The 20,259-nt window shown below is 37.5% G+C and overlaps 1 protein-coding gene and 1 long non-coding RNA gene across 11 annotated transcripts in view; one reads left to right on the forward strand and one right to left on the reverse strand.

The window, feature by feature from the left end:
- Positions 1–20,259, reverse strand: part of CERKL (CERK like autophagy regulator) — a 141,049-nt gene that overhangs the window by 96,728 nt on the left and 24,062 nt on the right. Inside the window, exon 1 of one of the 10 annotated variants that reach the window (XM_065525719.2) lies at positions 10,378–10,513. The exons of the other annotated variants lie outside the window; for them this stretch is intronic. Coding sequence (XP_065381791.1) covers positions 10,378–10,414 — 37 coding nt within the window. The 5' untranslated portion in view covers positions 10,415–10,513. Of the gene's footprint in view, positions 1–10,377; positions 10,514–20,259 lie in introns of those variants that run through there. 10 annotated transcript variants of the gene reach the window in all.
- The window catches only part of LOC135966565 (uncharacterized), a 33,206-nt gene that overhangs the window by 3,878 nt on the left and 9,069 nt on the right, over positions 1–20,259 (forward strand). The gene's annotated exons all lie outside the window — the stretch shown is intronic.

The raw sequence follows: 20,259 nt of genomic DNA on the forward strand, positions 1-20,259 counted from the left end.
ACTACTCCAGATGAGAAATACAATACTCCAGGTGAGAAATGAGAACGTATAACACCAAGGTGGTGACAATGATGCTGCTCAAACATGGATATATTTCAAAGGAAGAGGCAACAGGATTTGTTGATGAGTTGGATGTAGAATGAAAGACAAAGAGTGGAATGTAGCAGGTCTCCAAGTGTTTTTGGTTTGGACAATCAGAATAATGAAGTTCCCACTTACTGAAATGGGAAAATCTATAGGAGGTACATATTTAGAGAGTACAGGAGAAAATGTGGAGTTTGTTGTAGAACATAAGTTTGAGAAGTTTATTAGACCTCTAATATTTAAGTAGAAGATTTATAAAACTGGAATTCTGAGGCGAGGTCTAGAGATATAAATTTGAAAGACATGAGCATTTAGATAGTATTTGAAGCCAGAAACTAGAGAAGGTCTAACCAGAAAAAGAACAGAAATAGAGACCAAAAAAGTCAGAGGACAGACATGGGAAAATGAGAATACCCAAGTATGGAGACCGGGAAAAAAAAGTCCAGTGGGATAGGAGGAGAACCAAAAGAATGACATCCAAGAAGGCAGGTGAAGAAAATTGTATCAAGGAGCATCGTGTGACTACCTGTCAGACTCTTAACAGGTCAAATCAGATGACGACTGACCTTGATGAGTGAGCTGTGGAATGACAGGGGTCAAAGTCTGACCACAGGAGATTCAAGAAGGAATGAAAAATAAAGTGAATGTATAAGTCGTCTAGCTAGAAAGTTGGGGGGTGGGGTGAGCCAAAAAAAAAAAAAAAGGTGGGGGGGACCAGGTGCTCTACAAAGATTATCTCAGTTAATCCTCACAATAGTTCTATAACGTAGAAATCACCTCACTTTACATATGAAAATGTAGAAGATAAATGGTGTGCCATTTTTTTAATGAGAATTTAGAATCTGTTAAGTATACCTCATTATCAAAGTTTATCCTCTTATACTACCACACAGCTTCCCATCAATTCACCATATAAATAAACAAATATTGAGAAAATGGCATCATGTTCCCAGAAAGGACACTGGTGTAGGAAGAGAAAGCCCTAGATTTAGTCCCAAACTCTGTCACCAATCTTGAGGAAAATGCTTTCATTTTTTAGCCTGACGGGTCATTCCTAAAATATGAGGATTAGAATAGATGCATTCATTCATTCGACAAATATTTGTTGAAATTCTATGTGCTGGAAACTATTCTAGGAGTTAGAGGAACGGACAAACAAAACAGAAACTTACCCTCTGGTAAGAAAAATGATAAATATTCAATGTAATCTAAAGTTTCTTTCATGCCTAAAATGCTATATTGTTTAATAATAGACAAAAATTCTGTTCTATGTAGTGCAAATAAGTTTAGATTCATTGTGTCACTGAATGCTCACTACACCATAAACTGGGTGCTATTATTATGATCCATTTTACAGATTGTGAGGAGACACAGATAAGCTTCGTGTTTAAATAGCTTGCCCCAGTCTCAAGAGTGGCAAATTCCAAATTCTAACATATTCTGGCTCCAAAAAACCACCCTTCGATCACTTTAAAGAGTATAGTAACATACTACGATAATACTTCATTTGACTGGTGTTTACCTCTCCCTTTCTGTTATTTTGCTTTTTGTTGTTTTTTGATGGACCTCTGAATGTTCAAAATGGAAAACAATGAAGACTAAGAGAAAAAGCGAACGATAAAAGAGGAACTGCAGTAGAAGTGACAGTGATACTCGTTTGAAAAAAACTCAAGAGAAACCAATATAATGGAGTAACAAGAACAAAAAAAAAGGTCTGAGAAGGCACAGGAAGGAAAGAACAGCCGCCCTTGAGATGGTGACTCTGGTCAGTCACCCACTGATGCCACACGCCTAACTGTAAAGGACAGTTGGCAGGTGGGTCAACTACAGCTCCCCAGGTTTGCTCTATCAGAGGAGACTGGCTTCTCCTATTCTCTCCCAAATCACCCAAACATGTTGTTCATTTAACAACCTTACCAAGAAGCTAAACTTCTAATGAGTCTGACAAAGTAAATATGCTCCCTAAATACCTCAGAAAGGAAATCAAGGTACCGTTTGATACTTTTTGGTATGATCATGTTAAAAGGGAAAGCAGTTCTTGAGAGGAGGTACTGGGGAAAAAGGTGAGATCCTTATAGAAACCAGAAGAGGAGAAAAGATGCAGGGATGAGTCACTTGGCCTTACTACCAGAGAGGTCATCTTCTCATTTTCAGCAGACAACCAGTATCTGGCTCTTGCCTTTGGACCAGGGATCTCCAGGCAGCACTAGGTCCACATGGACTCGCATTGGCTGGAAGCCAGTTTATCTTCCCTAGCTTTCAACATAGAGTGGTGATATAAGAGTAGCTGGATTTTCCTTTTTGAAGAATTATTCTTATAATACAGTATTTGCCCCTAGAAGTCTGAAGATATTTAGAGATAACACTGGTTTCATACTGCTTGTAAAGGCGAGAAACATATTTTCTATCAGTAATCTATGTAGCTGCAAAATTTGAGTGTCTCTTCCATGCCAAGTGTTTTCTGACCTAAATATTGAGGATTTGAGGTTGATTAAATATGGTTCTTTCCCTGTAGCAGTTTGGTACAATGGAGAATGGAAACAAACTGTCATGTGGACCTTCACCAAATTCTTATTTCCAACTTACTACCTTACAAAAGGGGGCATCCTGAGTGCCTCCTGAAGTGAACTAGGAAATCCTAATTGGTAAAAAGGTTCTACTAAGAAATTTACAGGATACATTAAGAGGAGAAACAGAAATTGAGAGATACAGAAAATAATGAAAAGGTATAATTGAAATAAGAGCAAGCAGAAAAAATTACTAGGAGTTGCCTCATGTGATGCTGCTACTCTTGCTGTTCCTAGGGAGGAATAAATCTGTTCCCAAACATTTTGGGGAAATCTACCAAATTCCATTTGTATTCGTCCTAAGAAGTTTTATGTATCCTACTCATAATGCAAACTTCTTTACCAATTCCAACCCAGGATAAGATGAGTATTTCTTTTGACAAAAACTAATGATCATGTAGTGGGGAATAGAAATTTGAACACAACCATCTGGTTTCATCATCTTGTGGTTTTCCTTTGGATCCTGAGTTCAGCTGTGGAAATACACAGACTTTGCCGAAGAGGAAAACATTCCCACACTCCATGACTGTAAGGAACACTGCATACATCACTGTCCTCAGTACTAAAACACTAGATGTTGCAATAGCACACCAGCCCTGAAATGTGCTACTCTTTATTAGTCATCATTTTTTCTTAACAGATGGGAAAACTGCTACAGCAATATTCTACTGATGAAGGAGCTGTTTGGAATTAGAAACTAGGTGATAGCTCATTTATAAGATCATCATCAACAATAAAAAATACATGCTCGCCGGGTGCGGTGGCTCACACCTGTAATCCCAGCACTTTGGGAGGCGAAGATGGGCGGATCACGAGGTCAGGAGATCGAGACCATCCTGACTAACACGGTGAAACCCCGTCTCTACTAAAAATACAAAAATTAGCCGGACGCGGTGGCGGGCGCCTGTAGTCCCAGCCACACGGGAGGCTGAGGCAGGAGAATGGCGTGAACCCGCGAGGCGGAGCTTGCAGTGAGCGGAGATCGCGCCACCGCACTCCAGCCTGGGAGACAGAGCGAGACTCTGTCTCAAAAAATAAAAATAAAAAATAAAAAAATAAAAAATAAAAAATAAAAAATACATGCTCATCATTAAGATATATAAAATAAGATACATGACAGGAATCATTTAAGAATATTCTCAAAACATAAATGTCTTGTCCTGAAGGTTTCATTTGTGTTCAGAATATTTGTTTTAAAAAATATTAGATGGCCTTGGTAGCAACCAGCTATTTAGACCAGGACTACTGACAAACTCTTATTTAAGCTTCAGACTCCAAAAACCAACACCACCAACTTCAGAAATTTTTGTGAGGCCTTCACAACTTTGTAGCTACCTGTTTAAGAAATGGTTTGCACAGTGGTTCTCAAACTGACCTCCAGATAATTCCTCCATAACCCAGACCTAAGCAGCTCTGCTTTACTTTACCTATTGGGAGAGAAGAAAGAGGGTGTTTTAAAATGGCCTTGGAATGGAAGAGAGAATACAGAAAGTACTGCTTTAATACAGTCATTGGTAAAAATAACTATGGATTTGTTTCAGAGTTACTGGCATGCTTAAAGATCAGACATCAGTTCATTTGTTTGAAATGCTCTATTTTCAGTGGGCATAAAAAAAAAAGGCAGTAACCCCCAAAGGATTAGTCCAAAACCTTAGTATCAATATACATATTAGGATTTGGAATCCTGGAAACCTCTTCCAAAAAGCTGTTCAAAGAACTTTCAGATAATGAAATTGAGATGTTTTCTGCTCTTCAAGGGGATAAATGAGCTAAAGTTTACACAAGTTCATTTTCCTTTTAATGTACGTATTTTAGAATTATATTATTTTTTAATACATGCATGCAGTTACCACCTACACAAGATTATTATAATCTAACCCAAGTAATTACTGCTGAGATCAGCAAGTTAATGCCCTTTGTTTGCCAAATTTTTGTTTCCCCAAGAACAAATCCCACTCAATAAAGATGTGTTTCCAGGATACATATAATTATGCTGGGTACAACATCTGTTGCTTTGCATTTTCAGAGCCTTACCAAATCAAGATAAGAACACGCTTCTATGTCTCCTTTAGGGAGAATGACTGTAGTAAAAGCTTAAATACTCAGAATTTTCAAAAAGCAGTATTCGTCAAAAACAGAAGCAAATTCTAATATAACTATTTCCAAATTGAATTAACTCATTTTAGTCCTTATCATCGTTTCACATGGTCATATCATTTTTTAATATGATTCAATAATCCTGAAAATTATCTTTCCTATGATTTTATATAAGAATCTTAGTTCTACCAACTTCAACCTCAGTTATCTTTCAGAAGCAGAATGCCTAACCAAAAAAAAGGTAATCACTTATGATCAAGAACAGCAGAAAAATAATATTGGTGCCCTCTTTTCTGGTATTTCCTCTCAGGAAAACAATGGATTTAGATAACAGATAGGGCAGTGTTGCACTTTTAAATGTAGGTCAGTATTTCTGATTGTACTAGGAAACTAAATGCTCAGACTTAAATAAAGCAGGGTAATAGCCACCGAAGTCACTTTTCTGCATGGCCTTTTAAGGTTGCGCCCAGCAACCTGATAATCCTAAGAACTTTTCAATATGTTTGGTAATTACTTATAGGCAAGATTTATCAGGAAGACACAAAATGAACACTGATTTCAGTATCAAAATACGAAATAAACGTAATAAATGGGGGGGCTGACACTACTCTCTCCTCAAACATCAGTAGTCACAGACAAAAAAAAATCTCAGTTATGAATTCATACTTTCAGAAAACTTTAGGACAAGCAAATTCATGACATTGTTAGTGATATTCAGATGTATTTCACTATCTTTGAGAGCTACTACTGCTATTTCTCCTGTCCATGTAACTAAGATTATTATTTATGCTACATTTAGACTGATTAGATTGACCAAGTTCCGCAGAGTTGGAGTTGAGAAAACCTACTTAAAATGCAAAAATTTACCATCTTTCCAAGCCATTTTAATATGTTCCTTTATGTTCCTTCTCACTTGGCTAACAATTCTTTATTTCTTGGTGTTATATATCATTTTTAAGTAATCATACATTAACCATTGTATTGAAAAAAACACAAAAAGCCTCACCTCACTATTAATAGGAATTTAAGGGGAAGAATAAAACCCACTTTTTTTTTTTTTTTTGAGACAAGTTCTCACTCTGTAACCCAGGCTGGAGTGCAGTGGTGCGATCTCTGCTCACTGTGACCTCTGCCTCCTGGGCTGTAGCGATCCTCCAGCCTCAGCGTCTTGAGTAGGTGGGACTACAGGTGAGCACCACCAAGCCCAGCTAATTTCCCCGTCCCCCACCACCCCGCCCCGCAGAGATGGGGTTTTGCCATGTTGCCCAGGCTGATCTTGAACTTCTGGGCTTAAGCAATCTACCTTCCCTGGTCTCCCAAAGTGCTGGAATTACAGGTGTGAGCCACCACACCTGGCGAAAACCCACTCTCAAGGTTGGAAAAGAAAGATTTAGGTAAAGAAGAACTATAGTAAATCCACCTGTTATGGACTGACTTGTGTTCCTCTAAAATATGTTGAAGCCCTAACCCCCAATGTGACTGTATTTGGAGATAGGGCCTTAAATAAGGTAATTAGGTTAAACGAGGTCATAGTGTAGGGTCCTAATCCAATAGGACTGGTGTTCTTACAAGGAAGACACCAGAGATCTCTACCCATGCAGGCAAAGAGAAAAGTCCACATGAGGATGCTGTATGAAGGTATCCACCTGAAAGCCAGGAAGAGAACCCTCTTCAGAAGCCAACCCCAATGGCACCTTGATCTTTGACTTCCAGCCTCAAGAACTGTGAGAAGATAAATTTCTGTTCAAGCCTCTCAGGCTGCAGTATTTTGCTATGGCAGCCCTAGCAGACGGCTACACTATCCTGCCTTGACTTGTCTTCAGTTTTAACTTCTATTTTAGCATCTCTGAATTTTCTTCAAAGAGTGACCTGTTGTCATATTGCCATATCAAGGAAAACGTGGCAAGCAGAGAAACTGATCATATCTTTTTTCATTTCTGTGTTCCAATATTTCCAAATGTGGGCACTGAAGAATATTTAACGCCAATGAGAGAAAAAACAAATAATTTCTTAGCTTATTAATTAGAATACCAGATTATATTGGGAGACCACTGAATTATTGTAGGTGGGAATTAGTCAAGATAGCAAGGGATGCAATACGGTCTAGGGAATACAGATGAAGGTAACTGAGAACCTTGTGTAAGATTTGAAAGCACCATTTACAATAATTTCTCATGCTGCCCACTCAAAGGGTAAAGATGAAAATTTCTCAAGTCTTCGATATTTTTACTCCCAAGTTTTCACTGGTTCTTTAAAAGTATCTTTTTAATTATTTTTAAAAATTGTTTTATTTTTCTTGTTCTTTAAGTCTTGTGATTGAACTAGAACCAGCGCTCCTCAGAGCTTCCAAACCCAGGAGAAATCAGCATAACCATATACCTGGAAAGTTAAGAGTCAAGATTAGCCCAGGGCTAAGTGGAGAAACAGGTCCATTGGAAAAGGTTCATCAAAGCCCAGAGGTCAACTAGAAAAATGGCCCTTCAACCACTTCACTTCTCATTCCGTTTACACCCCTCCACCCCACCTTCCCCCATGCTAATGCTGCTTTTTGCATCTTTCATCCCTCCACACCACCCTCCTCCGTGCTAATGCCGCTTTCCACATGACCTCTGTCCTAGGAGTTCTTGCTCTCATTTAAGGGGTTTGAAGGGAGGGCTTGAGGAAGGTCCCATATGGAGGAAAACTTTGCCTCAAGCAAAGCCCTCTCCCCTCTTAGCACTCACCCTGCTATTTATCCTCTCCAAGGTCCACACATGACTTAAGAGACTCAGAAAAGGGCTCTTGAGTATGGAAAGGGGAAAGAGAAGGAAAGGGGAATAGAGTTTATTCTGAGAGTTTCTCTAAAGGTAACAGTGCTGGGCTGTCACATTGTGCTTCCCTAGGTCATTTTTACCCCAACCACTGTTAAACTAAACCATCTGCAGATATTAAAATACCATTTTCAGGAAAGCATTGATCTGAAAGAAGAAAATGTATAGTACTAAATTTAGTATTCTGAGGACAAATTTAAATAAAACTATGTAAATAGTGAGTTTATTTATATTTCTGAATAATTTATTGCAAAGATAAATACATCACTATTTTAAAAGTGTTTCCAGTTTGTTGTTTTTCACTAGTTTTTGTATCCCTGCCTTTTCCAAATCTAAAATTCTCAACCTTACATTACATTCTGTATCATCCATAAACTTTGAGAAGTATTATTAACTATCAGTGGTTAAGAGAACTTTTTAATCTAGAAATATTTATTATCCTAAGACACCATTAGATTTTTTTCTCATATATAGGGATCAGAGAAACAAAGGAAAGAAATCCAATTATTTAAAACAGTAATCACTTAACACTGGGATTTTGTTTTAATTATAAAGAGTGTGTCTTATTAAAAACAAAACAAAGCCTTGTCCTTTAAGGAAGAAACCCAATGTTCCTCTAGTAAACGAGCATGCAAGATTTCCCATAGAATGATTAAACAAATTAACTTTGCTGTTCTTCAATTTCCCATGATATAATTGACTTATTAAAAAGAACATCAAGTAAACAATTATGGGTGCACCTGTTCAGAGTATCATACCAAGCACCATACAAAGTTAATGTGAATATTTCTATTTTCTTCACCCCCATGATAGACAAAATTTACTGTACTAAAACTAAACCAGTATAGGCAGTAATAAGTGTCAGAGGAAAATTGTTAAAGAGTCTTTCAAACTTTAAATGTTACTCCAGATATACCTAGTACCTGAAGGCCCTTTTCCATGAATCTCCTCCCTTATCCTGTGGCTCCTCCAGGGCCTTGGATAGCGTAGTAGGGACAGACAGATGGGAAGCTACAACTGAAAGTAAATGGCCTGCTCCTCAGGAGGCAGAAAGGTCACTAGGGACTCCCCTTACTTTGTCCTACTCCAGTCCTACACATAGGGAAACTAAACCACAATTTAGGGAAATTATACTAACCAGCTTACTTCAATGGTTGAGTGCTGGGCCCAGAGAGCCGCGGGAAATCTCTCTTTCTCAAGGGTCACAGAGGCACCTGACTCTCTTATTTCATCTAAGGCCTAAATGAAAGCTACTTAGACACTCAGCATAGCCACGGTTGGGTTTTATCACCGAAACTAAAGCTTCCAGTCACCCTGCCACCTCTGGCAGAATGGAGTTTTGGAGTAGAAGGCACACAGATATCACAGAGACCCAAACTGAGCCATGAAAGGTGCCACACCTAATGCAACTGGCAAGGGCCTCAGCTCAGTTTCAGCCAAGTGGGGACAGAAGGTTGTCCTAATGACATAAGTCACCCAAGGGACAAAAAGGGGACTAAGAGCAGCAAGGATGACTGAATGAGCATGGAGATGAAAATGATGACATGCTTCGAGGCTGAGGGAGGACAACAGCTGATGCACAGAGAGCAGATGAGTAGAAAATAAAAGTAAATTGTTCTAGTTATTATCTTAAACAGAGGGATATGCTGCAACACAGGACACACTTTCTTGGGTTTAGGTTTGGTATCAAGTGTGAATGTAATACAAAATTGTATTGATAGCATCCTCTAATAAAATAAAGTTGGAAAGATAGTTTTGTTTGTTCTTTGTTTTGTTGATGTTCCAGGTTTAAGTCCGATAAATAAAAGTTCACATTGTTTTTGAATAAACAGCTATCTTTAAAAATGTAAGAGAAACAAAAAGAAAAGCAGAAGAGAAAGTGTCGGGCAATGGAAATCTCGATTGTTGCTTCTCAGTCAAGATCATGAAAAGCAAGTAAAAGAAGGGATCCCAACTACAACAGAATGAATGGCTTCTTTTATTTAGGAAATTCTCTAATCTCCATGAAGATTTCAGTTTTATAGAAATTACACTTCCTTTTTCTTTGCCTGTCCTCACACACCCATCGAAGAAACAAAGTAAGATTAGCAATTAGCACAGGATATAAACTGACCAAGGATATACCACAAGTACTACATACTTATCAAATTCAGAGAGTAATTTCAGGACCAATAGACAGAAGTTTTCGACTTAAGATTTTGAAACCTAAAAGATCCATTAAAAGGGCACTTTTCAATTTTAAAGTGTCAACCAATGATAAAATTTTAAAGGCACAATCATGAAAAGGGTATTTTTAAAATAACATCCATAGACAGCTTCAGTTTCTCTTTGCATTATGCCATAAAATTGACTCGATTTTGTTAATATCAATAGCATAAAAACTAGAAAGGAATACAACTCTAATATTGTAGATTCACGTTAAAAAGTGACTGACAGGTCAAATTCTAAAAAAGAAACAGTAGATACCACCACAAAACTAGCAGATGTTTCTTGGGGTCATTTGTACAAAAACATAAGCATATGTTAAAGAAATCTGACACTATCATGGAATCAGTTGGTGTCTAAAATAATAGCAGCTCCTTATGGCAATATGATAATATCCGTATCAAATGCACAACACATTATGTTGCAACAGTATGTGCAGACAAAAGAGCATCAGTAGCAGCAGTAATGACCAGCGGTTTCATAAAGGTGAAAAAAAATTTTCCAGTGCATAGTATTGTTTAACAGTAAATTGAACGTGATAGACAGTATGTAGAATTTTCAGAGTTTAAATTTACCTGATTTTATTGATACTCTTATAAAGGAAGAACACTTACCAAATAAGACTGAAGTTTTTACAGGGACCTCTAACATGAGTTTTCTGATTTATCCAGTCTACTCAAGAATAATGAAAAAGGTCATTGTTATTCTCAAAGTTAAGGAACATACTTGGTTAGTTTAAGATATAAACAAGAATTCTTCACTTCAAAATCAATTATTTCAACCTGATGTCCTATACCCACTAGTTAAGCAATAAGTAACGGCTGTAACATTATTTTAATGTAAAGCAATGCATAATTTAGTAGTACATTATCACCTTCAAAAGCAGAAGGCTGAGATCTTCTAGAATATTCCTTTGGAACTAGTCATATCACACAAAAATGTACAATGTACACAGAGAATACTAATTAAATATTACTGACTAAAAATCTTTGAAAAGTCAAAGCCAAAAGGCATTCCATAGTTTTCCTAATTGTTGGGACTCATATTATTATCTAAGAAGGTCAAATTTGAAAAGGCACTTAGAATCTCAATGCACATATTTTCCATGCAGAAGAACTGGATGCAAGATGAGTCAAGCACGTACCTACGAAGGTCTTCAAGTGCCAAGAACATTTCATAAAAATAAAGCTCACCCATGAGATATTTCCAGAGTAGGTCTGATCCCAATGAAAAACATTAAAACAACCTGTAACATGACAGATGTGTTTTTAGTACAGAAGCTAGGGTACCAAGACATAGTGTTTGTTCCTCAAATATGAAAAATGCTAAATTTAAAAAAATAAAAATAACTTTTAGAAATTTATTTCTACTTTTTAAAAAACATAAATCAAATCACATGACAAAAATGTATCCATGTTATTTATTTTACTGTGTTTAAATATCCAGATAAATGGGTGAGGAATGGAACTTTTAAAATGTATTATGTTCACCAAGATTTCAACTGTAGTAAATTTTTATCTGTATGATGAAAACCACAACAAAACATACTGTCATCCCTTTACACCTTCAAAACATGAAAACATACTTAAAATATAAGGAAACCAATACATGCTAACAGCTGCTCAATTGTATTGATCTTATTTTTCCTGCACAGATGGACACTAAACAGTGCTTTGAATTATGTTTGTAACATTTAGTAAACTTAAAAGCTTAATTTGGGGTAAATATTAATTATTTGTACTAGACAAAATAATATCAACATGGATATTTTAAGAAGTAAATGAACTTTTAAGCTTAAAATGGTATGAGCAGTTATTTTCCACAGATAAAAATTGACATATTTACAAATTACTATTCCACTGACTTTTTACACTCCAATAATACAGAATTATGAATGTACAAAGATTACATTATTTACTAACATCTAATGAATAATATTTTCTGAAAATAGAAAGCTTTAAACTATGATTATTTTTAAGCAGCCTCTACTCTAATAAGAAACAGGATACAGAAGGAAAGAGCCTAGGGCTCATAAAACACAGATCATAGGCTTAAAAGGGTTCAACTTACAGTCCTTCAGGAGCAATTTCTCCAGTTTGTGCACTTTTGAAGCTACTTCTCTTCTGTTCACACATTTTGCAAGTCACTGGCACATCTGATGCTAAGATTTGGTCAAATATATTTTAAATAAGATGCTTCTCATTGTGCTGATTTAAAAATTAATTTGCACAGTGTCTACTATCCCACTGCTCAAGCTAGAAATCTCAGCATCACTATTATTTATTTCCTTTTTAAGCCTCACATCCTCCAAATTCTGTCTTTGAGAATATCCCTTGCATCTAGGCTTACCTCACCATTCTCCCTGCTTTGCAGCCACTGCCTCCTGATCTGCTGGATCAGCCATCACACTGGACTCCTCAGTGTGGAGCCCATTTGTAATCTATCCTGCTACCTACTTTACCAAAAAAAAAAAAACAAATACTTGATCTCACCTAATGCCCAGCCTTTGTCACACCTTCCCCAACTCTCAGTTTGAGACGCCAATTTCCTCGCATGCTATTCAAAATGCTGTATAAACTACTGACTAAAAACAAAGCACTGTCATCTCCCCCATAAACAAGACAATGTTCTTATTTTCCAAATAGGACAAAGCATCTTTTTTTTTTTTTTTTTTGAGATTTTTCAAAATTTTCTTTTTCTAGAATGGGTTCCTTGCTCCTTCGTCTTGCTAACTCCTAATCATACTTCAAGGCCCACATTCAAGTTTACTCTCGAACCTCTCTGTAGCTTTTCCTGACTTCCCCCTTGGCCCACCCAACAGAATGATTTTCTCCTTTACCTATTTCTCCATGTGCATTTATAATGCTCTGTAAGTACTACCTAAGTTGCACACAAAACAGATCATGTAGTTATTCTTTTGTCAATATATCTTCCTGAAGATTGTGAATATCTTAAGATGGAAATCATGTCAAATTGATTACAGCATCTTGGAACCTTCCAGAGACCCCATAATTGGTGCCCCCTAAATGTCAGGAGGAATAGGCTAAAAACATGAATGATTTAATAAGAAAAACACAAATTTAAACTATGCTGAGATACCATTTATTATGTATCAGGTTGTTTTTTTAAACTTTGGCAAGAAACTCTCCTGGAGAAATTTTCAGGAGATAGATGCCCTTCTACAATAATGATTTTAAAAAGCAAAGCTGCACAAGTCTTTTGAAAGAATTTAATAATATTGGGCAAAATTATTAACACATTTGTTTGTTTTTTTGTTTTTTGTTTTTTTTTTTTTTTTTTTTGAGACGGAGTCTCGCTCTGTCGCCCAGGCTGGAGTGCAGTGGCCAGATCTCAGCTCACTGCAAGCTCCGCCTCCCGGGTTCCCGCCATTCTCCTGCCTCAGTCTCCCGAGTAGCTGGGACCACAGGCGCCGCCACCTCGCCCGGCTAATTTTTTTTGTGTTTTTAGTAGAGACGGGGTTTCGCCGTGTTAGCCAGGATGGTCTCGATCTCCTGACCTTGTGATCCGCCCGTCTCGGCCTCCCAAAGTGCTGGGATTACAGGCTTGAGCCACCGCGCCCGGCCTAACACATTTGTTCTTTGACTCAGCAATCTCACTTCTAGCATCTATCCTAAAAGCATATTGAAAAAAACAGAAAGTAAAAGTTCTTTATTAAACCACTATTTGTGATAACAAAAATGACTAGAAACAATCCAAACTTCTCCAACAGAGAGTTCAATAAACAATAGTACATAATGGATTTTGGCGCCGATGTAAAGCGCTACAGAGTGATCTTCTGGGCATATCGTTAAGTAAGAAAGAAATCAACGTGGAAAAACACATACATGGTACATGTGTTTAAGTAGGTGGGTACTGTGGGGGTGACGAAAAGAATATATGCACATGTTCACTTATATAAAATAAAAGAACAAGCCAGAGCTTTGAGGAACAAATAAGCTTTCCTCCCTACAGGAAGGAGGAAAAGCATAGAAGGGAGACAGATAAAAGCTATACTTCCCAGAATATAGTTTGTTTAGTAGATTTGACTTTGGAACCATATAAGTATTTCACGTAATTATAAAATTGTTTTTTAAAAAGAAAAGCCTAAACATCAAAAGCAAAATGAAACAGTAGAAAAAACAAATAAGTTGGGGGTATAACTTCACAGATATGAATTATTCCAAGTGTCTTTAAAACATACTAATTTGACTACACCTCCCTAGTAGTGTACACTCTATGAACAAAAAAAAAAAATTGTAGAACTATCTTAAGTGGGTTTCAGTAATTATACTTTTGATTGGCAGTTCTGGTGTTGTTACTCTACTGTGTCTATATAATATAAAGAAAGCAAATGAGTAATGATGTTGTTACAGTTAGGAATCAGGACTTTAAGGGTAGGAGAAAAGAGACAATGTGAAAAGCTTAGGCTTGCACTTGAATTGGAAGTATCAGCATAATCCTATGATACATTTTTTCTTTAAAAACAAAACAAAAAAGCCCAACATATTTTCTAGCTCTGTTCTTTGAGAAACGTAAGTAACAAGGTACACATAGGGGAAGTTTTAGCAATGATGTTGCTTAGTTCTCAAATTGTGGTCTCTAATACCACTACCCAGTAAAAGCAAGCAGGCCCCTCTGATAATGAGCTCGATTCCGTATCTCAAGCATGAAATGTTCAAGATGAACCTGGATTATCTTGCCATTCGAGAAAGCAGGGAAGCTATCAGACAGCTGAGGTAATGTCAAAAGAACTCAGAAGTCAAGATGAAGGGGCTCCCATTGGTCTAAAAATCCAAAATTGTGACAATTTGAAGATCAGTAAAAATATGCATTGCTGTGAATTGAAAAATATTTAATAGGTTTAAATCCTTGAGTTTATAGTGATCATAACAATAAAAAAAAACCCTCACTGGTCATGGTGGATTCTAGGATCCACCTTTGAGGAGAAACTTGCCATGCCATGGCAATGAGTGTAGTTATCATTGTAATGGCCACCAGGGATTGGTACCCTCAAGCTCCACCTCAACTTCAGAGGAGCTGAGGTCCTACATTTCCAAGGCAGCCCACAGCCTGTGACAGCACAGCTGAAGTTTGGCCACTTTCGCCCAAGGCAGGACTCCTAATGGGCAATTTTTTTCCCAAGTCCTCACCTTAGGTAAGCAAAGACCTTGTGATATCTGATCATGCTCAGAGGCTCTCCCTTCCCCAGCCTGCCTCATCCCCTTTACAGGTATCAGCGTGATGGGCATCCCAGTCCGAAGGTTATTCTTGCCCATGAGAAACTACAGGCCAAGCTAGTTTGTTCAAAACATAAATTGAATGGAATAAAAAAGGAAGAAGAATCTGTGGATGAGAAAATTTAAAAGGCATAGCCATCAACTATAATATGGACCTCATTTCAACACTGACATATTAAAAGAGAAAATATCAGGAAAATCTGGACACTAACTAGATATGTAAAACTATAAAGATGATTTTAAATTTGAAGAGTAGTAATATGATTTTTTAGAAAATCTTTATCTCCTAGAGATACATGCTGAGATGCTTATAGATGAAATTATATGATGCCTAGGAATTACTTCAATCATTCCAGGGGAGGAAGGGATGTGGGTAGAGTATAGATGAAATAAGACTGGCCATAAATTGAAAACTGTTTAAACTCAGTAATGGGTCACATAGAGCCTCGCCCCTCTTAGGGTTGAATGTGAAGGCTTATTACATAATTATTTCTACATTTGGGTATGTTTGGTGGTTTCCATGAAAAGATACTGGATTAAAAAACTTGTTAAAAACTCCAATTTATCACTCCCATTTTCTTCATTTGTTCAGAAATTGGAAGTGGCCAGAGAAATGGAATAAGCTGTTGATGACAGAACTGTCTTAAAAGCCTGAAAGAAGTCAGATAATGTTGTTTCAAAGGTTTTTATTATTTTGGTTCAGACCATGATGCTTTACTACCACCAACTCAGATGTCAGACAGACTCCTGATGGCATTAGGGGGAATTCTTGCTTGCTTGACTTGGGAAGCAACATAACCTAATGGGGACAGTGCAGGCTCTGGAGTCAGACTGCCTAGCTTTGAACCCCAGCAATTGCATTAGTACTATGATCTTGGGCAAGTTATTTAATACCTCTGCACCCTAGGGATAAAAATCCTATCTAGACTACATAGTTTCTTTGCTAAGATTAAACAAGGTAAGATACTTAGCACAGAACCTAGCAGAGTAAACAAATATAAGTGTTCACTATTTTCAGTCAAGCACTGGGCACTGCTGTGTAGCAGCAGTGTTAGTTTCCAGAACACTGTTTCTAATGAAAATCTAGGAATGGACATGGGAATTCCCTGATGCCAGCTGGTTCATCATTTTAGACTTACCCTTAGGCTTAATATAAGTTCATAACACCATGCCAATGACAAAGATGCTCACCAATGGTAAATATTTTTGGTAACTATACCTTCCTGCTTGCCTGTCTACCTCTGAATTCAGTCATCCATTACACTAAGGTTCCTCAAATTCTGGTTTGCATGTCAAAAGTTGGCAAATGGTTTAATGTCCTTCGACTTCATGCTTCTCCTTTGTTTTTCTCCTCCTAGCTCATACCGATTTTGGCCAACACAAGAGCATTTAGAGCCATGGCTGAGAGTTCCTTCCTGGTGCTCACCACACCCACATACACATGCAAACACATACAATCAAAACTCAGTTGCTCAGCATATACTACCACCATCATTGGCATAGTACTTCTAAAACTTGGGCAGGAATACAGTCAGAAGGCTTTGAAGAAGTCTGTGTTTAGGATTTTAATGATGCTTGTAGATTTGTCAATGTCTGAAATGTAATCTAATAACCCAATCAAGTGGCAGGCTAGGTGGGATAACAAGCGATATGGTTATGCATAGTGCTGAGATTACACAACTGTAATGAATTATATCTACTACATCCCTGACCATTTCAACAAGGATGGTCCATTTTCTTTTTTTTTTTTTTTTTTTTTTTGAGATGGAGTCTTGCTCTGTCACCCAGGCTGAAGTGCAGTGGTGCCATCTTGGCTCACTGCAAGCTCCGCCTCCCAGGTTCAGGCCATTCTCCTGCCTCAGACTCCCAAGGAGCTGGGACTACAGGCACCCGCCACCACACCTGGCTAATTTTTTTTTTTTTTTTTTTTTTTTTAGTAGAGATGGGGTTTCACCGTGTTAGCCAGGATAGTCTCGATCTCCTGACCTCGTGATCCACCCACCTCGGCCTCCCAAAGTGCTGGGATTACAGGCATGAGCCACCGTGCCCAGCCAAGGATGGTCCATTTTCTCAAATTACAGAGGGTACAAAAACGTCCAGTCTAAGCAATAGCATCTTCCTGCATACTCAATTGCTCTGTTCTCTATATCCATTGCCCTGGTTCTCTATTCCTTTAGCTTTACCATGTTTAGATCCCTGCAATTCACTTCAGAACTTCCTACTTTGGACAACCCCATCTGGATTGACCTCTCTGGTTTAATGACCTTGGTCCAGTCTATCTGATTCTCAATTTGCATGTCCCTTGGCTTCAATGAATCCACTCCTAGGGGAATAGGTCTGTGCCAGTTCCAGCCCCAAAGGGCCCCATGGGGGGTGCAGGAAAGAGAGAGAGGACAGGTCCACAAAAGTAGATCAGTTTTAAAAAGTGTTTGCCTTCAGATGGTGCCATGTGGTCACAGTATATTTAGGAATAACATTAGTTTCCAGATGTTCACAGGGTCAGAGTACACAGACTAAGAGACGTGCCATTTCAAATCTATGTACTATTCTTGCAGTAAGAAACAGATTGAATTTGCCAAATTTCAGTTCAAACAATGTAGCACAATGACCATGAAAAATACAATGATTTCTATAGACAAGACTTCAACTTTACTAGTAACCAACTAATCTACACATAAAATATTTTGTACACACAAAATATGTTTATATATATGTGTGTGTGTATATATGTATGTATGTATATATATGTATGCATATATATACACACATTTTTTCCCTGAGATGGGGTCTTGCTATGTTGCTCAGGCTGGTCTCGAACTCCTGGGCTCAAGCAATCCTCCCACCTCAGCCTCCCAAAGTGCTAGGATTACAGGTATGAGCTACTATGCCCAGCCCACGAAATATGTTAGAGGACTCTGCCACTTTGAAATCTCTCAACTCAGTTGCTTTATCTTTAAAAAGGCAGCTCAAATTGCATAACCACACCAGTTCTACATTCAGGTTCGTTTTTTGAAAGCTGTATCTTCCTTTCTATGTAGAAACAAAGACTAAAATGAAAGCTTGGGAATAAAGTAAACATTTTCAACTCTTTATGTGTCAGAGCTGTGTTGTCCAATGCAGTTGCCACTTGCCACATGCAGTTATTGAATGAAAATTAAATATAATTAAAAATTCAGTTTCTCAGTCACACTAGCCATGCTTCTGTTCAATAGCCACATGTAGCTGGTGGCAACTGTATTGAACAGTTCAGATACAGTGCACTCCCATCATTTCAGGAAGTCTAACTGGACAGCCCTGCTTTAGAAAATTCACTCTACATTTGTTTTCTGTGAGACCCAACCTACCTTAACAAAAAGCTAAAACCTTTGAGGCTATTTTTATGATAAAGTAGTAGACCTGTGAAAACATTTTAAAACTTTATAAGCAGATAGTATTTGCAGTTACTATGGAAATTTGAGTCTTTGCATCCATCTTTTAAAAATTTCCTCAAATTTGACAGCTTAGGAACAGAATTAATTTTTTTCTAAAGAGGATTCTTTCTTAATGTGTAGACTGATGAATCAAAGCATCATGTTTTACTGAGTAATTAGTCCTTCAATAATTCACATGAGTAATAGGTCATATTGGGGTTTAACCCCTGCTTCCATTATTTCTGACCACACGGTCTACCAACAGATGTCTCACTTGGGGTGTACACAACAGAACACCGGGTATCTGTTTCACATACATCTGTTCCCAAACAGCTTAGACAGATTAATACTTAGACTATATTCTGCTCTGCTAAGTCTCATATAATCACTAACTCTTGTTCTGAAACTGTTTTTTCTCATTTTCACATTTTTGCACATTATCTTTTACACTGCTAAGTTTCAAGTAAATACTTATATAGACTTAAAGCTCAGGAAAATCATTTTGATTCTCTTGTAACAATAAGAAACACTTTCCAGACCTTATTTTGAAGCTCAGCTTTCTCAGATTTTCTAGTCACTGCTCTGATTCAGCTGAGCTCTGAGTTGTGGCAGGAATACTCTTTTGAAAAAACATAACATGAAATTGGTAACTTGACATAGTAAGTATATGAAAAATAGAGAGTTATAAGCCATAATTATGATTTGAAAGCCTAGTTTTATTTTTAAAAAATATTTGAAACATAATATTTGAATGTTAATCAAGCACAGTGTAAAATCTTTACTCAGAAATTTGATAGAGGATACAGAGAAATAAACGAAGAATGGATGAGCTAGTCATTTTGTCCATTATGAAACAGCTGCTTAAAGCTAGCCTCAACCAATTGTTTTCTTCCAGAAAATGGTTTCTTCCTTTCCAATGACAATACCTACCCCAAAGCAATTGCCCACCTCTAGTCACTGCGCCCTAAAGCTGAGTAAGGGGAGCAAAGGGCTTTGACCTATATTTCCCAGGGGCTGTGAAGTTCCTGATGTAAAATACAACACCCTTCCACACACACCAGACAGTGGGCCCCACTGACCATCAAACCTGACTGAGATTTATTTAATTTGACAAAATTCCCTAATGTCTAAAGGCCATAGAAATAGGTATTTTCTTTAAAATGAAAGTTCACAGGTGGTCAGAACTGATAGTACTTAGAGACAATATCATATAAGCCCCTCATTTTGCCGGTGAATAATCTGTAACTCAGAGATGTTAAACAACCTGTCCAAAGTCCGTTACATACCTTGCTATTTGTTGAGACAAGATCTTAGGGCCTTCAGTGGTCACTGCTGAAATCTTTCCTACACCACAGATGGTAGCAGATTACAGAGAGCTGGAGGAGGAAAGCTATAAAAGATCCTGTAGCACTTTTCATACTTCAAGGTGTTATCCATTAGGAAATTATGAAGTTAATTTCACAAATCATAATGAGCATTTGTTTGTAATGAAAACAGAACATATCAGAGTGACTCTTAAATGGCAATGGTAAGAATTGTTTTGTGAAACTTTTGTTTTAGACAAATCACATAGCAGCACAGAAATATGCATAGTATCTGTCAATTCCTAAAGGGCCATCATTTCAGAGGACTGAGGAAAAGTGGGGGAGACACATGTTTCCAACATGAGACAGTACTGTGAACGTTGGCATCTCTGTCACAGAGATCCCTAAACTGATCACTCTTAAACATACTAATATACGAGCTTAACATTGCCTAACCTTACCCATTACTCTCCCTATCAGCTTTTCCTTTATGGGAAATAATGACATTATATTTATTCACAAAGGACAGTAAACAAACCTTTCTT

This window comes from Macaca fascicularis, chromosome 12 (genome assembly GCF_037993035.2).
Source record: "Macaca fascicularis isolate 582-1 chromosome 12, T2T-MFA8v1.1".
Classification (NCBI taxonomy): Eukaryota; Metazoa; Chordata; class Mammalia; order Primates; family Cercopithecidae; genus Macaca; species Macaca fascicularis.